At 40.9% G+C, this 24276-nt stretch overlaps 1 protein-coding gene and 1 long non-coding RNA gene across 5 annotated transcripts in view; both read right to left on the bottom strand.

The window, feature by feature from the left end:
- LOC124520221 (uncharacterized) overlaps positions 1–9018 on the bottom strand; it is a 44757-nt gene extending 35739 nt beyond the window's left edge. For both annotated transcript variants that reach the window (XR_006964285.1, XR_006964284.1), the window contains exon 1: positions 8665–9018. This is a non-coding gene — a long non-coding RNA (uncharacterized LOC124520221). The remainder of the gene's footprint in view (positions 1–8664) is intronic.
- A 125-nt stretch (positions 9019–9143) lies between these two features.
- Positions 9144–19951, bottom strand: TLR2 (toll like receptor 2). 3 transcript variants are annotated; one of them, XM_047090863.1, is made up of 3 exons: positions 19482–19951; positions 13943–14049; positions 9144–11676 (listed from the first exon to the last, which is right to left on the bottom strand). In XM_047090863.1, exon 3 carries the CDS (start codon positions 11653–11655, stop codon positions 9301–9303), a length of 2355 nt encoding a protein of 784 aa, XP_046946819.1. In that variant the 5' UTR covers positions 11656–11676; positions 13943–14049; positions 19482–19951; the 3' UTR covers positions 9144–9300. The 3 variants fall into 3 exon arrangements, with proteins under 3 accessions (XP_046946819.1, XP_046946818.1, XP_046946820.1); XM_047090862.1 differs by lacking the exon at positions 13943–14049; XM_047090864.1 differs by lacking the exon at positions 13943–14049 and having other exon boundaries at positions 19672–19951.
- Between the last annotated feature and the right edge of the window lie 4325 nt (positions 19952–24276).

The raw sequence follows: 24276 nt of genomic DNA, 5'->3' as shown, positions 1-24276 counted from the left end.
TCCTGCTGATCACTTAGATTCCACCTACACCTGCCTAAATAACCCAGAAAACCGCCAGAGGATTAGCAGAACAGAGTCACCGGACCCAAGTGCAGACGAGAGGCCCACGGAAGAGGGTAGGAAGGGCGGCGAGGCGGTGCGCGCTCCACGGACTGGCGGGAGGGAGCCGGGGCGGAGGGGCGGCGGCTCGCCAGCCAAGCAGAGCCCCCGAGTCCGGCTTGCAAAAGCGGAGGGGCCTGACGGACTGTGTTCCGACAGCAAGCGCGACTTAGCGTCTGGGAGGTCATAAGTTAACAGCTCTGCTCGGAAAGCGGGAAGGCTGGAGGACAAAGGGAGGGTGAGCTGCGGAGCCCCCGGACGACAGAGCTCAGTTTGGCGGGGAACAAAGGCGCTAGCCAGCGCCATCTCCCCCGCCCATCCCCCAGCCAAAATCCCAAAGGGAACCGGCTCCGGCCAGGGAAATTGCTCGCTCCGCGCAAACACCCAACTCTGTGCTTCTGCGGAGCCAAACCTCCGGCAGCGGATCTGACTCCCTCCGGCTGCCACAGGGCCCCTCCTGAAGAGGATCACCTAAGGAGAAGCGAGCTAAGCCTGCCCCCCCTGCCGCCGTGCACCTTGCCTTCCCACCCCAGCTAATACGCCAGATCCCCAGCATCACAAGCCTGGCAGTGTGCAAGTAGCCCAGACGGGCCACGCCACCCCACAGTGAATCCCGCCCCTAGGAGAGGGGAAGAGAAGGCACACACCAGTCTGACTGTGGCCCCAGCGGTGGGCTGGGGGCAGACATCAGGTCGGACTGCGGCCCCGCCCACCAACTCCAGTTATACACCACAGCACAGGGGAAGTGCCCTGCAGGCCCTCACCACACCAGGGACTATCCAAAATGACCAAGCGGAAGAATTCCCCTCAGAAGAATCTCCAGGAAATAACAACAGCTAATGAGCTGATCAAAAAGGATTTAAATAATATAACAGAAAGTGAATTTAGAATAATAGTCATAAAATTAATCGCTGGGCTGGAAAACAGCATACAGGACAGCAGAGAATCTCTTGCTACAGACATCAGGGGACTAAGGAACAGTCACGAGGAGCTGAAAAACGCTTTAAAGGAAATGGAAAACAAAATGCAAACCACCACGGCTCGGATGGAAGAGGCAGAGGAGAGAATAGGTGAACTAGAAGATAAAGTTATGGAAAAAGAGGAAGCTGAGAAAAAGAGAGATAAAAAAATCCAGGAGTATGAGGGGAAAATTAGAGAACTAAGTGATACACTAAAAAGAAATAATATACGCATAATTGGTATCCCAGAGGAGGAAGAGAGAGGGAAAGGTGCTGAAGGGGTACTTGAAGAAATAATAGCTGAGAACTTCCCTGAACTGGGGAAGGAAAAAGGCATTGAAATCCAAGAGGCACAGAGAACTCCCTTCAGACGTAACTTGAATCGATCTTCTGCATGACATATCATAGTGAAACTGGCAAAATACAAGGATAAAGAGAAAATTCTGAAAGCAGCAAGGGGTAAACGTGCCCTCACATATAAAGGGAGACCTATAAGACTCGTGACTGATCTCTCTTTTGAAACTTGGCAGGCCAGAAAGAATTGGCACGAGATTTTCAGGGTGCTAGACAGCAAAAATATGCAGCCGAGAATCCTTTATCCAGCAAGTCTGTCATTTAGAATAGAAGGAGAGATAAAGGTCTTCCCAAACAAACAAAAACTGAAGGAATTTGTCACCACTAAACCAGCCCTACAAGAGATCCTAAGGGGGACCCTGTGAGACAAAGTACCAGAGACATCACTACAAGCATAAAACATACAGACATCACAATGACTCTAAACCCGTATCTTTCTATAATAACACTGAATGTAAATGGATTAAATGCGCCAACCAAAAGACATAGGGTATCAGAATGGATAAAAAAACAAGACCCATCTATTTGCTGTCTACAAGAGACTCATTTTAGACCTGAGGACACCTTTAGATTCAGAGTGAGGGGATGGAGAACTATTTATCATGCTACTGGAAGCCAGAAGAAAGCTGGAGTAGCCATACTTATATCAGACAAACTAGACTTTAAATTAAAGGCTGTAACAAGAGATGAAGAAGGACATTATATAATAGTTACAGGGTCTATCCATCAGGAAGAGCTAACAATTATAAATGTCTATGCACCGAATACCGGAGCCCCCAAATATATAAAACAATTACTCATAAACAGAAGCAACCTTATTGAGAAGAATGTGGTAATTGCAGGGGACTTTAACACCCCACTTACAGAAATGGATAGATCATCTAGACACACGGTCAATAAAGAAACAAGGGCCCTGAATGAGACACTGGATCAGATGGACTTGACAGATATATTTAGAACTCTGCATCCCAAAGCAACAGAATATACTTTCTTCTCGAGTGCACATGGAACATTCTCCAAGATAGATCATATACTGGGTCACAAAACAGCCCTTCATAAGTTTACAAGAATTGAAATTATACCATGCATACTTTCAGACCACAATGCTATGAAGCTTGAAATCAACCACAGGAAAAAGTCTGGAAAACCTCCAAAAGCATGGAGGTTAAAGAACACCCTACTAACGAATGAGTGGGTCAACCAGGCAATTAGAGAAGAAATCAAAAAATATATGGAAACAAACGAAAATGAAAATACAACAATCCAAACGCTTTGGGACGCAGCGAAAGCAGTCCTGAGAGGAAAATACATTGCAATCCAGGCCTATCTCAAGAAACAAGAAAAATCCCAAATACAAAATCTAACAGCACACCTAAAGGAAATAGAAGCAGAACAGCAAAGGCAGCCTAAACCCAGCAGAAGAAGAGAAATAATAAAGATCAGAGCAGAAATAAACAATATAGAATCTAAAAAAACTGTAGAGCAGATCAACGAAACCAAGAGTTGGTTTTTTGAAAAAATAAACAAAATTGACAAACCTCTAGCCAGGCTTCTCAAAAAGAAAAGGGAGATGACCCAAATAGATAAAATCATGAATGAAAATGGAATTATTACAACCAATCCCTCAGAGATACAAACAATTATCAGGGAATACTATGAAAAATTATATGCCAACAAATTGGACAACCTGGAAGAAATGGACAAATTCCTGAACACCCACACTCTTCCAAAACTCAATCAGGAGGAAATAGAAAGCTTGAACAGACCCATAACCAGCGAAGAAATTGAATCGGTTATCAAAAATCTCCCAACAAATAAGAGTCCAGGACCAGATGGCTTCCCAGGGGAGTTCTACCAGACGTTTAAAGCAGAGATAATACCTATCCTTCTCAAGCTATTCCAAGAAATAGAAAGGGAAGGAAAACTTCCAGACTCATTCTATGAAGCCAGTATTACTTTGATTCCTAAACCAGACAGAGACCCAGTAAAAAAAGAGAACTACAGGCCAATATCCCTGATGAATATGGATGCAAAAATTCTCAATAAGATACTAGCAAATCGAATTCAACAGCATATAAAAAGAATTATTCACCATGATCAAGTGGGATTCATTCCTGGGATGCAGGGCTGGTTCAACATTCGCAAATCAATCAACGTGATACATCACATTAACAAAAAAAAAGAGAAGAACCATATGATCCTGTCAATCGATGCAGAAAAGGCCTTTGACAAAATCCAGCACCCTTTCTTAATAAAAACCCTTGAGAAAGTCGGGATAGAAGGAACATACTTAAAGATCATAAAAGCCATTTATGAAAAGCCCACAGCTAACATCATCCTCAACGGGGAAAAACTGAGAGCTTTTTCCCTGAGATCAGGAACACGACAGGGATGCCCACTCTCACCGTTGTTGTTTAACATAGTGCTGGAAGTGCTAGCATCAGCAATCAGACAACAAAAGGAAATCAAAGGCATCAAAATTGGCAAAGATGAAGTCAAGCTTTCGCTTTTTGCAGATGACATGATATTATACATGGAAAATCCGATAGACTCCACCAAAAGTCTGCTAGAACTGATACATGAATTCAGCAAAGTTGCAGGATACAAAATCAATGTACAGAAATCAGTTGCATTCTTATACACTAACAATGAAGCAACAGAAAGACAAATAAAGAAACTGATCCCATTCACAATTGCACCAAGAAGCATAAAATACCTAGGAATAAATCTAACCAAAGATGTAAAGGATCTGTATGCTGAAAACTATAGAAAGCTTATGAAGGTAATTGAAGAAGATTTAAAGAAATGGAAAGACATTCCCTGCTCATGGATTGGAAAAATAAATATTGTCAAAATGTCAATACTACCCAAAGCTATCTACACATTCAATGCAATCCCAATCAAAATTGCACCAGCATTCTTCTCGAAACTAGAACAAGCAATCCTAAAATTCATATGGAACCACAAAAGGCCCCGAATAGCCAAAGGAATTTTGAAGAAGAAGACCAAAGCAGGAGGCATCACAATCCCAGACTTCAGCCTCTACTACAAAGCTGTCATCATCAAGACAGCATGGTATTGGCACAAAAACAGACACACAGACCAATGGAATAGAATAGAAACCCCAGAACTAGACCCACAAACATATGGCCAACTCATCTTTGACAAAGCAGGAAAGAACATCCAATGGAAAAAAGACAGCCTCTTTAACAAATGGTGCTGGGAGAACTGGACAGCAACATGCAGAAGGTTGAAACTAGACCACTTTCTCACACCATTTACAAAAATAAACTCAAAATGGATAAAGGACCTAAATGTAAGACAGGAAACCATCAGAACCTTAGAGGAGAAAGCAGGAAAAGACCTCTCTGACCTCAGCCGTAGCAATCTCTTACTCGACACATCCCCAAAGGCAAGGGAATTAAAAGCAAAAGTGAATTACTGGGACCTTATGAAGATAAAAAGCTTCTGCACAGCAAAGGAAACAACCAACAAAACTAAAAGACAACCAACGGAATGGGAAAAGATATTTGCAAATGACATATCGGACAAAGGGCTAGTATCTAAAATCTATAAAGAGCTCACCAAACTCCACACCCGAAAAACAAATAACCCAGTGAAGAAATGGGCAGAAAACATGAATAGACACTTCTCTAAAGAAGACATCCAGATGGCCAACAGGCACATGAAAAGATGTTCAGCGTCGCTCCTTATCAGGGAAATACAAATCAAAACCACACTCAGGTATCACCTCACGCCAGTCAGAGTGGCCAAAATGAACAAATCAGGAGACTATAGATGCTGGAGAGGATGTGGAGAAACGGGAACCCTCTTGCACTGTTGGTGGGAATGCAAATTGGTGCAGCCGCTCTGGAAAGCAGTGTGGAGGTTCCTCAGAAAATTAAAAATAGACCTACCCTATGACCCAGCAATAGCACTGCTAGGAATTTACCCAAGGGATACAGGAGTACTGATGCATAGGGGCACTTGTACCCCAATGTTCATAGCAGCACTCTCAACAATAGCCAAATTATGGAAAGAGCCTAAATGTCCATCAACTGATGAATGGATAAAGAAATTGTGGTTTATATACACAATGGAATACTACGTGGCAATGAGAAAAAATGAAATATGGCCTTTTGTAGCAACGTGGATGGAACTGGAGAGTGTGATGCTAAGTGAAATAAGCCATACAGAGAAAGACAGATACCATATGGTTTCACTCTTATGTGGATCCTGAGAAACTTAACAGGAACCCATGGGGGAGGGGAAGGAAAAAAAAAAAAAGAGGTTAGAGTGGGAGAGAGCCAAAGCATAAGAGACTGTTAAAAACTGAGAACAAACTGAGGGTTGATGGGGGGTGGGAGGGAGGGGCGGGTGGGTGATGGGTATTGAGGAGGGCACCTTTTGGGATGAGCACTGGGTGTTGTATGGAAACCAATTTGTCAATAAACTTCATATAAAAAAAAAAAACATAGGCCATGTTCTTAATGCTATTCAGAGTTCTATCACAACCATAATGAAAAAACTCACACTCAGATTTTTTTCTACCTGTTGGTAATTTTCCTTCTTGAAACCTCCCAATGCTTCAGTATTATGATTGACTCACCATCCAGATTATTAGATTGAACTCTGATTTATTTCCCTATTCAGCAAATATTTCATTAATTCAATGCTTATTCCATACCAGGCATGGGCAACAATTAAGGAGAGAAAACAAGATTCCTGAGCTTATAGTCTATTGACAAATAAAAACACGTCACTGTTGGATAAAGCACTACCTTAAAGTGTTTTCTTCTATAAAAGGAGCCCTTAAATTGACCTCTGATGCATTTCCCATTTATCTTTTATGAACAGCTGCAGGAGGATAGCCTTTAGAACCCTTTGCAACTCAGGGAGAGTAAACCATATGTGTCTGCATAGAATTCTAAATGACCCTCAGAGTTCAGAAATGTTGGATAATCACTAAACAATCTGACACAAAACAATAAAGATGCCATTCCCTTCATAGTTTAGGCATTGAAAACCTAATCCCAATTTTTTGAATATGTATATATACGTTGAAAAAATTATGGAGAGCTATACACTACACAGTTACCAGTGGTCATCCCAAGGTGAAGGGGGAAGAGTGGATTCGTTCTTTCTATGCTTTTACCTCGTGTCCAAAATTTCTACAGTGAACATGTTTAACATTTGCGATGAGAAAAATAAAGATTATTTTTATATTACTTCAAATCTAGCAATTAACCATGGAGCTATTTCTATTGCTGTTTAAATTACTGAAATTAAATCTACAGACCAAGTCCATGTTAAATTTATCTGGTTCTCATGATAATTAACATTGTACTTAATGGAGGACATAGAGAAGTAAAGCAAATAGTCCATAATTGCCTTTGGTTTCTGTAGCATCTCAAGTTTCCTTCTCCTGAATTTGTCCATTTTTTTCTTAGACTAGCTACTGTTTCCTCCTTTATACTTCCCAGGAGTTGTTATGAGAGAGAAGAAACACTGTGAGTTTCCCCAGGCCTAAAATCTGCTATGCACTTCATGAATTTATTTCTCTGGGATATTTTTCTACAAAAACAAAACAAAACAAAACAAAACAAAAACAAACAGGGTCCCTTGTATCACTGCTAGTACCCATAAGAGAAAAATATACATTTATAAACTATAATCTGTAAGATGAGTCACTTCTTGGGGAAAAAAATAATAGCTAACATCCACTACCAGCATCCCTATTACCCCACGCAAACATCCATGGTTCCCGTTCTCAGAGGTTTGGTCCTCTTGCCCCCCTCACCCCTCCAGAGGGAGTGGGAACCAAGGGGCATGCACTCATTGGTTTACTTACCCTGCTGTACATTCAGACCTACATCATACCCTTTGATGTAGATATTACTGGTCCTATTCTAAGGGCAGGAGAATATTTGGAGACAGGTTAAGTGACTTGCCCAAAGATATGCATCTACTGACCCAGGTTTTTCTGACTCCAGAGCTCAATGAAGCACACGAACCCAGTCCTGGCTGAGAACTAAGCAGGTCAGGTCATTTCTACTCGGTCATTTCTATTCGGGTCATGATCTCACAGTTTGTGAGTCAGAGCCCCACATGGGGCTCTGTGCGGACAGTGCAGAGCCTGCTTGGGATTCTCTTTCTCGCCCTCTCTCTCTGCCCCTCCCGTGCTCACCTTCTCTCAAAATAAATAAACATTAAAAAAAAAAAAAAAAAAGAACTGAGCAGGTCAGAGGAGGTTAGCTTCCTTTCACATGTGGTTCCCAAGTTAAGAAATGTGTGTCGAATCAACAAATAGTTCTTAGCTTAATTTATTTCATTGCATTAAATGCAATGTAGTATTAACTCTAGCTTATAAAAATTAACATATGGAAGTAGTATCTATCTTTTAAATTATTGTGTATCAAATATTTTTTGAGTCACGCTGAGGAATTGCTAGGCATATACTTGTTTAAAGATCTACTTACTTCACATGTGCTTTTGTAAATGTTCAGAGGAAAAGAGAGCCTTTTTTAGAATCAGAAACAAGACTTTTTCAGAAGAAAAAAGCAAGATGCTGCAGGAGAAATGGATGAGAAGACAGGGACCGAGAGCCAGAGTAACTAGACACTACTCAGAACTTCACCCAGAGGTAAAGGCTGAAGGAAGATTAGAGTCAGGGATGTGGGAGGCTTCCTTCGTGGTCTTCTAAACTAAGTATTTCATTCACACTTGACCCTTGAACAACACAGGTTAAAACTGCATGGGTCTACTTATGCTCAGATGTATGGTTTTCTTAATAAGATGTTCTTTTCTCTGGCTGACTTTAGTGTAAGAATACCACATACAATAATATATATAACATACAATCTCTGTGTTAATTGGCTGCTTATGTTATCAGTAAGGCTTCCAGTCAACAGTAGACGACTAGTAGTTAAGGTTTGGGAAGTCAAAAGTTACACACACAGATGTTTGAGTGTGCAGAGGGAGGGGGTACATCACTGCCCCTAAGCCCTGCCTTGTTCTAGGTCAACTGTACTTCATTAGTTTCATTTTCATGGGAAGCCACAATTTACTGTATATTGTGTTATATACACTTTCTCAAGTAACTATGACTGGAGAAACCTATCAAACACCCAGAAAGACAGACCCAGTTCATGTGAAAATACACCATCTAGGTACTTTGCATACTGTAAAGTTTAATGCGGACTCAAGGCACTTCTTTCTAGGAACAGCAACAAGTTTGGCTGAGTGCACCAACCTTTTGCCTTCTTGTTCTTGAGAGCAGTCACACAGTGAGGAAACAGCTAGGTGGGGTAGAGAATGCCATCTGCAGACATGCATGAGTATCCTTGCAGAAAACTGACCAACACATTCATGGGAAATCTGTTCCTTCGTGCTATTTCCTAATGAACTAAACCAATTGCTACAGATAATTCAGATGTCGATAATGGACTCAGATCATGATCATCTCATAGGATTAATAAAAAGCCAAGAACATTTAATTTTTAATCTGGTAGTTTTTATAAAACAGCACTCTAGAGGCACCTGGGCAGCTCAGTCAGTTAAGCGTCCGAGTCTTGATTTCAGCTCAGGTCATGATCTCACAGTTCGTGAGTTTGAGCCCCACATTGGGCTCTGTGCTGACAGCACAGAGCCTGCTTGGGATCCTCTCTCCCTCTCTCCCAGCCCTCCCCACCCCCCCAAAAATAATAATAAAACATTTAAAACAATCAGCACTCTAGACAAAATATGAACAGTTTTAGTGGTTTTAGTAAGCAAGCCTTCAAATGACAGTGCATTTATGTGGTCCACCTATAACTGTCAGAATGGACTGAGCTACAACTAGTGATATAAAGACCACCACCAGACCAAGACTGGCCTTTAATGAAGGAACCTAGGACTTTATTGCAGTTCTCAAGTTTAACCAAAACCCTTCCTGCTGAGCTTCGTCTGTGGGCCACTCCAGGTAGGTCTTGGTGTTCATTATCTTCCGCAGCTTACAGAAACGCTGGGGGATGGCCTTTTTCTCAATGGGCTCCAGAAGAATGAGAATGACAGCATCGTTGTTCTCATCAAACAGACGGAAGTGGGAGAAGTCCAGCTCGTACTTGCACCACTCACTCTTCACAAAGTTTTCAGAAAGCACAAAGATGGTTTTGTGGCTCTTCTCGATGGAGTCGATGATGTTGTCGATAATCCATTTGCCGGGAATGAAGTCCCGCTTGTGAAGACACAACTTGAAGGGAGGGTCGAAGTGCTCCAGCTCCTGGACCATAAGGTTCTCCACCCAGTGGGAATCCCGCTCGCTGTAAGACACAAAGGCGTCATAACAGAGGTCCCGCTGGGGAGCTTTCCTGGGCTTCCTTTTGGCCTGGAGCCAAGCCCACATCATTTTCAGGTACCACAGCCCGTGGAAACGGTGGCACAGAACCCCCGTGAGCAGGATCAACAAGAAAAGGACACAGCACACGGCAGACACCAGAGCTGCCCTGTGGCATTCAGAAGCTGGGAGATGGGTGTCCTGAACCCGCTGGCCCCGCACATAGAATGGAGAGTCACACAGGTAATTGTGTGGCCAGTCGGTCAGGATCTGGGCCAGTGCTTGCTGCTCCCGCGTGAAAGACAGGAATTCACAGGAGCAAATGAAATTGTTGCCGCCAGCTTCCAAAGTCGTCAGTCTTTGAAAAGAATCAAGTTGCTCCTTAGAGAAAGTGTTTATTGCATTTCTGTTGATTCTCATGACCTGTAACGTGGGTAAGAAGGAGCCATCTGGTAGAGTCTTCAACTTATTTCTGGAAATATAAAGTTCTTTGAGTTGTGGCAAAGTCAGAGAAAATGAATCGAGATTGTTATTGCTAATATCTAAAATTTCCAGTGTCCAGGGGATGCATCGGGTTAAGCTGTATATTCTGGTGTTGGATAAGTTCAAATATTTCAACTTTTCTGGCCACTGACAAGTTTCAGGCATAGAAAGATAACTGTTCTTACTAATATCAAGGTTAATCAAGTTTTTCAGAGTAAGCAAAGTTTCTCCGGTTTTTTCTAATGATTTCAAACGATTTTGCCTTAAAATTAAGGTTTGTAGGAGGGGCCAGGCATGCTCACAGGCTGCATTTCTCAAGTATTCTTCAACCATTAAATTGTCACTGAGATCCAAATATTCTAATGATTTTAAATGTTGTGAAAGTAAACAAGGAACCAGAAACACCTTACTGCTTTCTACTGTGACTCTTTTAACTCTTTCTGTAAGTGAATACACACTACTCAGATCACGAAACGAGTAGAAGTATGGAATGACCAACCTCCGTACTGTTAATGTCTCTATCCCATCTACACTTCCAATTTTGCCCATGTCAGATACGTCAAAGTCACCAAGCCCATGGAGAGTACAGTCCTCAAACTCTACTTCTAACACTCCAGAAACGTAATTCAACAGTTTTACAAGTTCGCTAAAACTTCCATCAGTGATTTTCACGTTTCTAAACGTCCACTTTTTAATCGACGTATTTGTTTCATTGATGGATGCTTTTGAAAAATGTAAAGTGTTCAAATGAGTATCTCTCAGTTCCAAATGTTCCACAGAACTTAAAAGATCTACAAAAATCTCCAGCAGCAAATCAGGCTGTTTCATACGAAGGGCCAGATGGCTGATGTTCTGAATGGACTTCAAACTCTCTGGCTCATACTTCTGGAGATTTGAAGCATCAATCTCAAGTTCCTCAAGAAAAGTCAGCCCAGCAAAATCCTTTTCCTGAATCGCAGTGAAACTGTAAATATTTCCCACTTTCAGAATTCGCAAAGTTGTGAGCTGAGAAAAAAGAGGTGTTTGCCCAAGTGATTTGTAAGGATTTCCCAGCAAGTTTAAGAACTTCAAGGAAGAAAGGGGCCTGAACCACGAGGATGATAAATTAGATATGTGATTATAGGATAAGTCCAAATGTTCGAGACTCCCCAGGGAAAAAAAAGAATCTTCCTCTATCGTGTTAATTTCATTAGACTCCAGCCTCAGAGCCCTGAGGTTCACACAGCCCTGCAGGTCACTGTTGCCAATGTAGGTGATCTCATTGTTGGAGAGGTCAAGGCTTCTCACAGCCGCCGTGAGTCCTGAAGGGATGGAGTTTAAAGATCTGGAGTGGCCCTCGCAGACACCCGTGGAGTCACAGGACAGAGAAGTCTGATGAGGGGCCACTTCCTTGGAGAGGCTGGTTACAGCCCCCAAGACCCATACTGTCCACAAAACACGTGACATTGTCCAGTCCAGTAATTCAACCTACAAATAAAAGAGGTTCAAATGAGTGACTGTGTTTGACAGTATATCATGATTCCAGTTCTTGAGAAATGTTTTGTAAGGTATAAGGCACATGCGCACGCACACACAGAGCTACCTGGAAATAACAGAGCGGCAAATGGAATGTATGAATGGGGATATGTTGCTGCTACATCCAGCAACACCAACACAGACATTCTGCCACTGTGCCATGACCTCAAGATCCAATACCATCTGGGAGTACAGAGCAAGACTCACTATGCATGAGCTGAAAGAATGAGTCAATGAATGAATGGAGGAATGAACAAGCAAGCAGGTTTAATAAGAGCGAGGCTTAATTAACCCTATGGATTTACAATCACCTACTCACGCACTTCAAGCCTTCTTGTATTTAAGCATGCCTCTTCCCTGCCTCAATGCCCGCTGGGAGTTAGGGATCTCACAGAGCCCGCCTGCAGCTCTCACTGGAACAGGGTTCACTGACTGCAGCTCCAGCGGGTAGCACGGTCTTTCACCGAAAGAAAAAGGTCCTGTGCTCCCATGCTTCACCTGCTCCTAGCAGACAGGAGGGATGCTGGGGACCCCAGGCAGAGCGAGGCGGTTTGCTGGGCTGAGGGACAATCAGACCATCGGAACCTTCTCTTCCTTGCAGAAAAGTAAGTGCAGAAAGTAGTGCTCCAGCCTGGATGTGGGGGGAGTAAAGCTGTCTGCACACTCTCTCCCACTGCTAGTTTACAACTGTGAATCCAGCACTGTCTTTCTGCCCACCTCCTGGGTCCTATATCCCTCTTTGGCTCTATTCGGCTCTCTCGTTCCTGCTGTCTGTACTCCTCTGCTCACTACATTAGCTCTACAAAACAATTTTAAAAATCTAACCCCAAGAAGAAAACTTTTTGTGGGTAAAACTAATTTCCCACATGCACAGAATCTGAGAGATTACGAAGGCCCTAGGCCTATATAACTTATAGGTACAGAGAATTAAAATATAAATAATGTTAATACACACTTGGCTGGGAAATTTAATAGCTGTTGCTGCCAGATTTTTTACGGCCACAGCAGTGCAACTGCTCGGCATCCCCTCCTGTCTCTTTTAGATAAATGGTGCCATACTGTGCATACTTATTCTGGATTTTCACTTCTCACCTTACAATATGGCTTGACATCTTTTTCCATCCATATATACAGACGTTTCTGATTTTTTCCCAATGGATCACAGCATTTCATAATATGGATAACCCATAATTTGCATGCCCATCAGCACCATATGACAGTTCCAACTGCCCTCTCTCTTGCCACCACTTTGCACTGCCAGTCTTTTTAACTTCAGCTATTCTGGTAAGCGGTGTAATCTCATCCGAGTCTAAATTTCATTTCCTGGACTAATAATGAACCTGAACACCTTTGCATATGATCATTTGGAATCCTCATTTGTAATGTGCCTGTTTCAGTTTTTGGCCTACTGTTTTCTATTGGATTGTCACTATTATAATAATTATTATAAATATTAAATTATATATAAATAAAGATATATACTCTGGAAATGGAAGGAAGATACATATGTTACAAATACAAGCATTCCTCAGAGATACTGCAGGTGAAGTTCTGCCATAATAAAGTGACTATCACAATGCAGCCATTGAAGTGAATTCTCTAGTTTCCCAGTGCATATAAAAGCTATGTTCACACTACACAGTAGTCTGTTAAGTATGCAAGGTCTAAAAAAAAAAAAAAAGTACATACCTCATTTAAAAATGCTTATTGCTAGGGGCACCAGGGTGGCTCAGTCAATTAAGTGTTCGACTTTGGCTCAGGTCATGATCTCACAGTTCGTGTGTTCGAACCCTGCGTAGGGCTCTATGCTGACAGTTCAGAGCCTGGAGCCTGCTTCGGATTCTGTGTCTCCCTCTCTCTCTCTCTCTGCCCTCCCCCACTTGCACTGTGTTTGTGTTTCTCTCTCTCTCAAAAATAAATAAGCATAAAAAAATAGTAACAAATTTTTAAATGCTCATTGCTGAAGAATGCTAACCATCATCTGAGATTTCAGTGAGTCATAATCACTGAGCACAGATCAACATAATGAATATAATAACAATATTGAATATAATATTGCCAGAATTACCAAAATGTACCACAGAGACACAAAGTGAGCAAATGCTGTTGGAAAAATGGCAGTGACAGACTTGCTCAATGCAGGGTTACAAGACACATTTGTAAAAAACACACTATCTGCAAAGTGCAACAAAGCCAAGTGCAATAAAACAAAGTATGCCTGTATCTTCTTCCACTCTGCCGCTTTCCTTCTTGCGTGGTGGAATCTTCTGATAAACAGATGTTCTTAAATTTTCTGTTCTGTTTCTTTGTAGTAATTTTTGTGTCCTGTTTAAAAAATATTTTTTACATTATCATGAAGATATTCTCTTTATTATTTTCTAAATCTTTATTGCTTTGCCTTTCATAGGCCTATAAACCACATGGGATTAATATTTGAGGTAGCAGACAGGATCCATTTCATTTCCAAAATGGATATTCAATTGACCCAGCACCATTTTTAAAAAGATCACTTTGGGGAGACAGTCAACAATATTACTTTTGTCAACAATCGCATGTCCTCATAGGGGTGAGTGTGTTTCAGTGTTCTCTATTCTGATCCAATGTCTGTTTGTCTTATCCTTGTACTGGTATCACTACATTCAGTGTATAACATAACTTAATATCCTGGAGGGAGGTGGGGTGGGGCGCAAGCCCTTCCTGCTTATTGTTTTTCTTCAAATGAGGCTTGGTTAATCTTGGCATTTTGCATATTCTTATAAATTACAGAATCATCTTATCCATTTCAAAAACAAAACTTGTTTATTTTAAATGGCAATACTATGAATCTGTAGGTCACTTTGGGAATTACTGACATTGTTACAATGATGAATCTTTCAATCCATGAGCAGGATACATCTTTCCATTTATTTAGGTTTTTCTTTAATTTATCATAATAATATCTTACGGTTTTCTGCACAGAGGTCTTGAGCATATTTTGTGATATTTATTCCCAGGCATTTGAGATCTTCTAAGCTTTAAAAACAATAATACATACTTATGTGTGGTATATATTTATTTCAATTAAATTTTATGTATTTACCATGCACTAATTAACCCTGCTAAATTGATTTAGTAATTCCAGTTTGTAGATTTTTATCTTCTATGTACACAATCACATCACTCAGATATAATAATGTTTTTTCTTTTTTCCAATCAGTATACCTTTACCTTGTTTTCTTGATTACTGAATGTTGAATCTTATCAAATTCTTTTTTCTCTTCCTGTATCTACTGAGATAATAACATGAATTACCTCCTTTACTGTGTTAATACTGGTGATTACATTAATTGATTTAGTGTTAAGACAATGTTGCAGTTTTAGAAGAAATCCAAGTTAGTCTGGATATATTACCCTTTTTATATTTTACTGGATATATTTATTTACTAATATTTCCTTAGAATTTTTGCAAGTATATTCAGAAGTAAAATCACCCTACACATTTCCTTTCCTCTCCTTTCACCAATGCCAGCTTCTAAGACTGCAGTTTTTGTTATTATTTGTACATTTTTCTTGTTTTTGTGAAATATATTAAATATGCTTAACAGCTACAGAACTATCCAGATTTTCTTTTTATTCATCTTTCAGCTTTGATAAGTTGTGTTTTTCAAGGAATTTGTTGTTTTCGTTTAATTATGCAAATATATGGACACAGCTACTTATATCATCCTCTTACTATTTTAATGTTTGTAAGACCTATAGTGAGGTTCCCTATTTCATTCCTTAGATGAGTAATTGGTGCCAGCTTTTTTTATTGTCCTGTCTGGGGTTTATCATTCTTTACAAACGTTTTCAAAAACCAGCTTCTCAGTTTATAGATCCTCTATTTCTTTTCTATTTCACTAATTTCTATTCTTCTAATACTATTTCCTTCCTTCTGCTTTCTCTAGATTTTATTTTATTCTTCTTATTCTAATTTCTTTTTTTTTTTTTAATGTTTATTCATTTTTGAGAGACAGAGAGAGACAGAGTGCGAGCCAGGGAGGGGCAGAGAGAGAGAGGGAAACACCAGAATCCGAAGCAGGCTCCAGGCTCTGAGCTGTCAGCACAGAGCCTGACGCGGGGCTGGAACCCACGAACTGTGAGTTCATGACCTGAGCCTAAGTCGGACGCTTAACCGACAGAGCTACAGCGCCCCTCTAATTTCTTAAGGTAGATGCTTACTCATTAATTTTCAGTCATTCTTCATTCTAATATATTCATTTAAGACCATAAATTTTCATCTAAGCACTATGTTAGCTATATTTTCCATGGTTTTTCCTCTGCTGTTCTTTCCATATTTTGCCTCTTCAAGTTTCAGTCTTGAAATTTTCTTCTAGTCTATTTTCTAGCTTATTCTTCTTTCTTCAGCTGTGTTTAATCTACCGTTAAATCCATCCACTGCTTTTAAATGTTTGGTTATTGCTATTTTCATTTATTTAATTTCTGTTAGATTCTTTTCCCCATCTGCTATGTCATTTTTTGTAGTTTCCAGCTCTCTGCCAAAATTTTGAATCTTGTCTTTCATCACCTTGAACACGGTAAGCATATGATAGGCTGCATAGCACTTCTAACAGGCTTGAAGGGCAGGGAGTTAAAGGTGAAGGTCTAGGCCAATCATGGATGGAAAGGTAAGGCTGAAGTAGAGGAAACCAAGCCCTCACGTAGCTTGTAGCACAGCTCTGATTTATCTGGATGGCTCAGACATTCTTAGTCTCTGAAAATGGATTAAGATGATTTCTGGAATAGCTAGTGCTCACAGGTACCTGCACAAGCAAAGGAGAATTTTCTCCAGAAGACAGTAACGTTATCCTAGGCCTCAAGTTTCTTTCTACAAACAGTGTTTCAAGTTGAATGTCCAGTACACAATAAAAAACAAGCAGGTACTAAAGGAAGCAAGATAATGAATATGAGAGGAGCAAAAACAGCGGCAATGGAAGCTAGCCTATAAAGACTAAACTAACCTATAAAGATCTAGTATCGTACCCACCTCTAAAACTGATGGTGGTTAAGATGAGATGAGATTACTGTTTGGTACTGTATTTATTCCATTGTCTTTCTGCTTAATTAGTTATTGAAAAAAAAAATCATCTTAGTATAACTGTACTGGGCAACGAAAATTTACTTGATTTTTTTCCATTTTGTAATAAATAGCACAAATCTTAAGAAATCTATACTAGTTTTCGGCTAAGATTTAAAGGTCAAATACATCTATTCTAAATTTGTCCTAGCCTTCTGTCTCTAAAATGTAAAATTCATACGAGCTGAGATCTTGGGCTATTTCATACAAGTATTATATGGCACCTATTGTATGGTGGGTTCTCAACAAATAATAATTACTGATGATGCTAAAACTACCATTAACAACTTGACACTGAAGATCACAGTCACTTCTATTCCTCTCATTTCCTCTATACATTACAGCATGGGGCAGAGAGCTCCTCAGAGTAAGACATGGAGAAAGGGAAAAGCAATGGCTAAAGTTAGACCGAGTGGAGTCATATCTAATGAGAGTTGTGGGTCTGGATAAAGCATAAAATCATCTGCTTAAAGAATTCAGAAAATTGGGGCGCCTGGGTGGCTCAGTCAGTTAAGCATCTGTCTCTTAGTTTCAGCTCAGGTCACAATCTCAGGGTTCGTGAGTTCAAGCCCCACATCAGGCTCTGTGCTGGCAGTGCGAATCCCTGCTTGGGATTCTTCTCCCTCTCTCTTTCTGCCTCTCCCCCACTCTCTAAATAAATAAGTAAATAAATAAATAAGCTTAAAAAAAAACAAAGAATTCAGAAAATTGACAGAGTGGTGAGGAATCACTGGCCCAAGACCCAGGAAAAGATGGCAGTCTGACAAGTAAGCCTGGCATTACAGGCAACTTCTGCTGTGCACATCTGCAGAAGCAGAATTGAGAGGAAGTTGAAGCCCTGTTGTCCCCAGAGAAACCACAACCAGATACCCACTTTAGGGTGAGGGCTATAATGGCTGAGTAAAGCAGGAGTGGAGAAGGGCCCCAGGGCCCCAGGCTCGGTTGAGAATTGAAAGCACACTCTCCATTAAGCCCCTGGCAGGGAAAAGGCTATACCTTATGTGAATAAGGATCTCAGAAATCTCTGCCCTCTGGCCCTGGATGAAGCCAGCCTTCTAGAAACCTCCTCTAAAAAATCAGAACTCCAGGCCTGCCACATACACTGGTGTGGATCAAAATATTAAAAGACAGAATAAAAATTTGGGGGAATTGAATAAAAAAAATAAGTTCCCAAATTATAAATGCATATTGATTCCCCAATAAAAAAAATAAAGAATAAAAAAAGAATAAAAATTTAAAATAATAAAGAATAATTAAAAATAATAAAGAATAACAATAAAATAATAAATCAGTAAGTTGTGTATTGAATTAATAAATAATGATATTAAGTAATAATAAAGCCTAAGCATTTTCTTAAAGAGTATAAATTCCTCACCCAGCCTGAAAACAATGGAATAATATCCTCAAAGGGCAGAGAAGACATACCTGCCAATCTACCTGTCAGTACCCATTTAAATTATCATTTAAGAGTAAAGGTGAGATACACATTTTCAGACATTCAAAACCTAAAAACCAAAAAAGAATCTTTATCTATACTCCATCATTGAAAGAAGGACCCAAAAACATGTTCTTCAGCAATATGGAAAATAAACCCGTTAAGAGTAGGCAGCAAGAAACTATGGTTGCATTTTTTTAAATTTAATAATTGATAAGAAAGAAGATAGCATTCAAAAACTCAAGCATGGCTTTTGGTATGAGGAAAAAGGAATGTAAATTTTAAATGCTACTGTGGAGGAAAACAATTTTAACAAGCAAGCCTCTTATTTATAAGAAGTAAATACAACTTACATTTATTACTAGATCTTTGTAAGGAGGTCACACCCACAATGCCCTATACCATAAAATCATGCTCAATTACTATTTAACCAACCAAGCCAAATTCTTAAGGGAAACGATACAAAAAATTAACCGATAGCTTAGAAACTTATAAAACATGCTGCAAACTTGTGACAATTTTCGTAAAATAAGAGCATCATAAAAAGTTTAAAGATGCAAATGTTCTCCGCTTAGAAGAGGAAGAAACTTAAAATACTGGTGAACAAGTCAAAATAGGATGATTGCCATTTCCTTTTTTTTTTTTTTTTTTTTTTTTTCTCTTTACTTTCAAGTCAGGCCATCCTATCTATCACTTGCTTTCTGGTAAAGTTCTTAGTAACACTGCAAACAGGACCTTCTTCTGCAAGATTAGTATCATCTCAGCCAGCTGAGCTGTTTGTTTATACTTGAACAATCAATCAATTTCTCTCCCTCTCTCTCTCTCTCTCTCCCCCTCCCTCCCTAAAAAACAAACAAAAACAGTAAAAACACTATCCTGTCTTGCGGCTAAGTTCTAAACACAAGTTCTCATTTCCAGAATTTGGAGAGCTTAGAAGGAGAACTTCAGGGCATTCTTTAAAGAACTCGTCTAAGCTTAAATGCTCTAAATTATTTTCTCATCAGAGACATAACTCAGATCTTTTAAGGATGTTAGAACACGGAGGGCGCGTGAAGCCGGGCTCGGGGTTAGTGAGCGAGAGTCCCAGGCAAATCCTGAGTCCTGAACTTTTCCCACTTCTCAGCCACAGTGATGGAAATCCAATTTTGGAAGTTAGGTCCCTGCAGTAACCCAGGAGCGCAGACAAACCACCAGCGGGAAGCACGCGTGCCGTCTGAAAGCCCTTACCTGACCCTCGTCTTCAGGGCTCGGAGTGGAGGGTGGCGCGCAGGCTGGGGCCGCGGGAGCGTCGGCGTCCTAGCGCCCCGTGTGCAACCGAGAGGGAAGCAGGGATCCCCGGCGCACCCCGGCGGAGGGCTGAGGAGCGAGGACGCCAGCAGAGCGCGCTCTCGGGCGCGGCAAGAAAGGCCCGACGTACCCGGGAGATGGCGGAGCCGCCCCGGGCCGCGTCTCCTGGCGGCCTCCGGATGCGACGCGCCTGGGCCGAGGCCGGGAGCGAAAGGAAACGTGCGCGCGGCGGGCGCGCGTTCTCGCCGGGTGCGGGAACCTGATGTCGCTGAGCACACCGCCGCGCAGCGGAGTAGAAGCCGAGGGTCCGCGCGCCGTCGCAGCCGCCTTTGTCCCCGGGCTGCTTCAGGTGACCTCGACTGAGGTTGCGGCCCACCCGAGGCGGCCCGAGTCCGATGAGGGCGCTGGGAGGGAAAACAGAACCGAGATTGGTAGCGGCCCCCGCGTGGGAATTCCCGAAGCACAGAGGAAGATTTCGCAATCCCAGTAGCCAGTTACCCAACTAGTATCATCCAGAAGCTTTGGCATTCAGAGCCTCGCGTTACCCAGAAGCACACCGTCTTTAAATTCCACTTCTCCGTTCCTGTCCATCCTTGGGAGCCCCAATTCATGCCTATCCCCCCCCCCTCAACAATTTGTATCTCCAGGGTCCACTTCCACCAGCAAGTCTATACTCTCTTATATTAAAATAGCTCTCACCAGTCACTATCTAGATCAACAGGAAATTTTGCCTGAGGAGCAGATAAGGACATTTTTTGTTTTAAATCCTGGGGCAGCCCCTGGTGGTGCACTGACTGTAGCACCTATTTCCCGTCCCTACTCTTCTCATGAAAGATGTGGGGCTCCAAAGGATTTTGAATCCAAATTCTAACCATGCTCAGTTCCATCACCACCTCTCAAAATAATTGAAAAACAAAGACTTAGGTTTTTTTCCTTGCCGCAGAAACTAGTGAAAAATGTTCATAAGGGAAACAAATTACCTTTTAAAAATTAAGCTGCCTTAATAATATTCATAGAGCACATTTTATTTTTTTTTTAATTTTTTTTTCAACGTTTATTTATTTTTGGGACAGAGAGAGACAGAGCATGAACGGGGGAGGGGCAGAGAGAGAGGGAGACACAGAATCGGAAACAGGCTCCAGGCTCTGAGCCATCAGCCCAGAGCCTGACGCGGGGCTCGAACTCACGGACCGCGAGATCGTGACCTGGCTGAAGTCGGACGCTTAACCGACTGCGCCACCCAGGCGCCCCGAGCACATTTTATATTTATAACTATTTGATCTTCACGAATCGAGGCAGAGGAAGCATTCTTGCTCCTCTTCGTACACTAGGAAATGCCATGCAAATTGTGGCAGAACTGAGATTTGAAATGAGAATTTTACCTTTCTGGAGCTGCATTCCACATCCCTAATCCTCATTAAGCGTTCCAATATCAGGCAAACTTAATCAGGAAGCAGGAGTGAACTTGAGAGGATGGAGTCTGATTTTCCATTCAGGTTACAGACTATGTGGATATTTCTCTCTCCCTGATGATCCAGGCTCTGCCGCCGCCTGAAAAGACTTTGTTCTTACCACTTCAAAATCTCCACCTCTCTTCCTCAGGAGTTCTCAAGTGTATAGGTAAGAAAACTTATTCCCGATATTTTCCCCCTGAATCTAAAAACCTCTGTTCTTTCTCTGTATGTCTTTAATTGAACTGCCTAGATTAACTAATGTTATTGCTTTGTAATCCCAAAACTTCTTAGAATGTTCGGCAAAGTCAGATAGAAATCATTTATTTCCCCACAAGTTATTACCAGTGTAATAAAGATTATTTTACAGTTAGCAAAGCTGTTAGCACGTTCTGCTTAGGCACAGACCTTATTCTTGCTCAGTCATAAACATTTTCAAAGCTCTTTTTTTTTTTAATGTTTATTTATTTTAGAGACAGAGAGAGACAGAACACGAGCAGGGTGGGGGGCAGAGAGAGAGGAAGACATAGAATCCAAAGCAGGCTCCAGGCTCTGAACTGTCAGCACAGAGCCTTACACGGGGCTTGAACCCACAAACCGCAAGATCATGACCTGAACCGAAGCTGGACGCTCAACTGACTGAGCCACCCAAGTGCCCCCAAAGCACTTTCAAATATATCTTTTCATCTGAGTTTCATAAGAACACATTAAATAAATGGTTCTGATATTATTACACCTTCAGCTCAAGTGATTGGAGAACTTGTCTTAAGTCACATGGTTCACAGCTAGGTGACAAACCCAGATTGGACTCCAAAGCTCCTTAGTCAGTCTGCTTTTCAGTTTGGCATAAGGCCTCCTACAACTCACTACAAAACTTATTTTTTAAGATTTGAAAATGAACACAGAATATGAAAAGGTATTTGGGAAAGGATATCTCATGTAGATATTTATATTTCTGAGTACCTGACTGAAATTCTAAGTTATTTGAAGTTATCAAAATTCACAGTGTATCTTTTTCACATAAAGTATTTGTAATAGGTAAATAAAACAATAAGAAATATATCTGTCAAAAATCACTTACTGAAAGTCTAATATAATCCCTGCACTATTTTGTGGACCTTTGTATGCAAATACCCATTTTTCAAAAATTTTCTGTTCTGAAAAGATTTCACTAACATATGCAATTTTTGAAGAATCTGTTTAACATTGCCTGTGCAAAATTCTAAAATTTTAAAAGTAAAATTCTAAATCAACACAGAACCAAGTTTTGAAAACTGAGAATATTTCATTCTGTATATATTTCCATTTTAAAAACTACCATTATTCTTCAACCCAAACACTTCCTGCTGGAAATGGCCTTTTTCTCAATGGGCTCCAGAAGAATGAGAATGACAGCATCGTTGTTCTCATCAAACAGACGGAAGTGGGAGAAGTCCAGCTCGTACTTGCACCACTCACTCTTCACAAAGTTTTCAGAAAGCACAAAGATGGTTTTGTGGCTCTTCTCGATGGAGTCGATGATGTTGTCGATAATCCATTTGCCGGGAATGAAGTCCCGCTTGTGAAGACACAACTTGAAGGGAGGGTCGAAGTGCTCCAGCTCCTGGACCATAAGGTTCTCCACCCAGTGGGAATCCCGCTCGCTGTAAGACACAAAGGCGTCATAACAGAGGTCCCGCTGGGGAGCTTTCCTGGGCTTCCTTTTGGCCTGGAGCCAAGCCCACATCATTTTCAGGTACCACAGCCCGTGGAAACGGTGGCACAGAACCCCCGTGAGCAGGATCAACAAGAAAAGGACACAGCACACGGCAGACACCAGAGCTGCCCTGTGGCATTCAGAAGCTGGGAGATGGGTGTCCTGAACCCGCTGGCCCCGCACATAGAATGGAGAGTCACACAGGTAATTGTGTGGCCAGTCGGTCAGGATCTGGGCCAGTGCTTGCTGCTCCCGCGTGAAAGACAGGAATTCACAGGAGCAAATGAAATTGTTGCCGCCAGCTTCCAAAGTCGTCAGTCTTTGAAAAGAATCAAGTTGCTCCTTAGAGAAAGTGTTATTTTCCTGCTTACTTTCAAAGAAAAAGGAAGTATCTGGTAGTGTCTTCAACACCTACCTGAAAAGGTCAAGTTGTTTAAGTTGTGGCAAAATAAAAGATTTTATTGCTAACATCTACTATGCTTAGTGTCTGAGAAGCATTGTGGGTTAAATTGTATAATTTAGTGTTGGGAAAATTCGAGTCTTCTACCTTTTCTGGCCACTGATAAGTGTTAGGTAAAGAGCCAAGTATATACACTCACCAAGATTAAGGTCAGGTTTTCCTAGAGCAAATAATATTTTTTGGAGTCTATAGATTATTTTGTCTTAAATTCAAGGTACGCAGGGAGTGCCATATGAGTTGAATGTTTCAATTATTCTTCAACAATCAAATTTTCACTGAGATCCAAGTATCCTGGGGATTTAAGTTAAGAAGATACAGTATTAAGTAGACTTTGGCAATTTCAACTCTGAATATCTTCAGTTAATATAAAAGCATATCTTTAAAGTTCTGTTGTCTCAAAAAAAATTCTCACAATTTTCCTGAAGTAATACAGTCTTCTAGTTCTATCTCCAAAACTGCTTTTCATTTTTTCGGTATGGGCTTGACTGTAGGGTTCTCTTCTGTTAACTCTCATACAAAAAGCAATGTCTCAAAGCGCCTGGGTGGCTCAGTCCGTTAAGCGGCTGACTTTGGCTCAGGTCATGATCTCGCGGTCCGTGAGTTCGAGCCCCGCGTCGGGCTCTGTGCTGACAGCTCAGAGCCTGGAGCCTGTCTCAGATTCTTTGTCTCCCTCTCTCTGCCCTTCCCCCGTTCATGCTCTGTCTCTCTCTGTCTCAAAAATAAACGTTAAAAAAAATTTTTTTTTAATTTAAAAAAAAGCAATGTCTCTTTCTTTGAAACATCTTGGAACCTTGAAAGATCAACCAAAATCTCTCAGAGTAAAGTTGCCTGCTTCAGATGGGTCAAAAGGAACAAACTTCCAGTTATAAGATAAATAAGTTCTAGAGATGTAATATAGAACATGATGACTATAGTTAACAAATACTGCATTGTATATTTGAAAGTTGCCAAGAGAGTAGATCTTGAAAGTTCTCATCATAATAAAAAAAGTTACAACTATGTGAGGTGATAGATGTTAACTAAAGTTATAGGGGTAATCATTTTATATATATATATATATATATATATATATAATCATATATATATGTCAATATATATATCAAATCATTATGTTGTACATATTTAATA

The sequence above is a fragment of the Lynx rufus genome, unplaced genomic scaffold (assembly GCF_022079265.1).
Source record: "Lynx rufus isolate CCGP_SWC_20201006 ecotype Redwood Valley unplaced genomic scaffold, mLynRuf1.p SCAF_3, whole genome shotgun sequence".
NCBI lineage: Eukaryota > Metazoa > Chordata > Mammalia > Carnivora > Felidae > Lynx > Lynx rufus.
The sequence above is the reverse complement of the archived record's forward strand: the minus strand, read 5'-3'. Positions and strand labels throughout refer to the sequence as shown.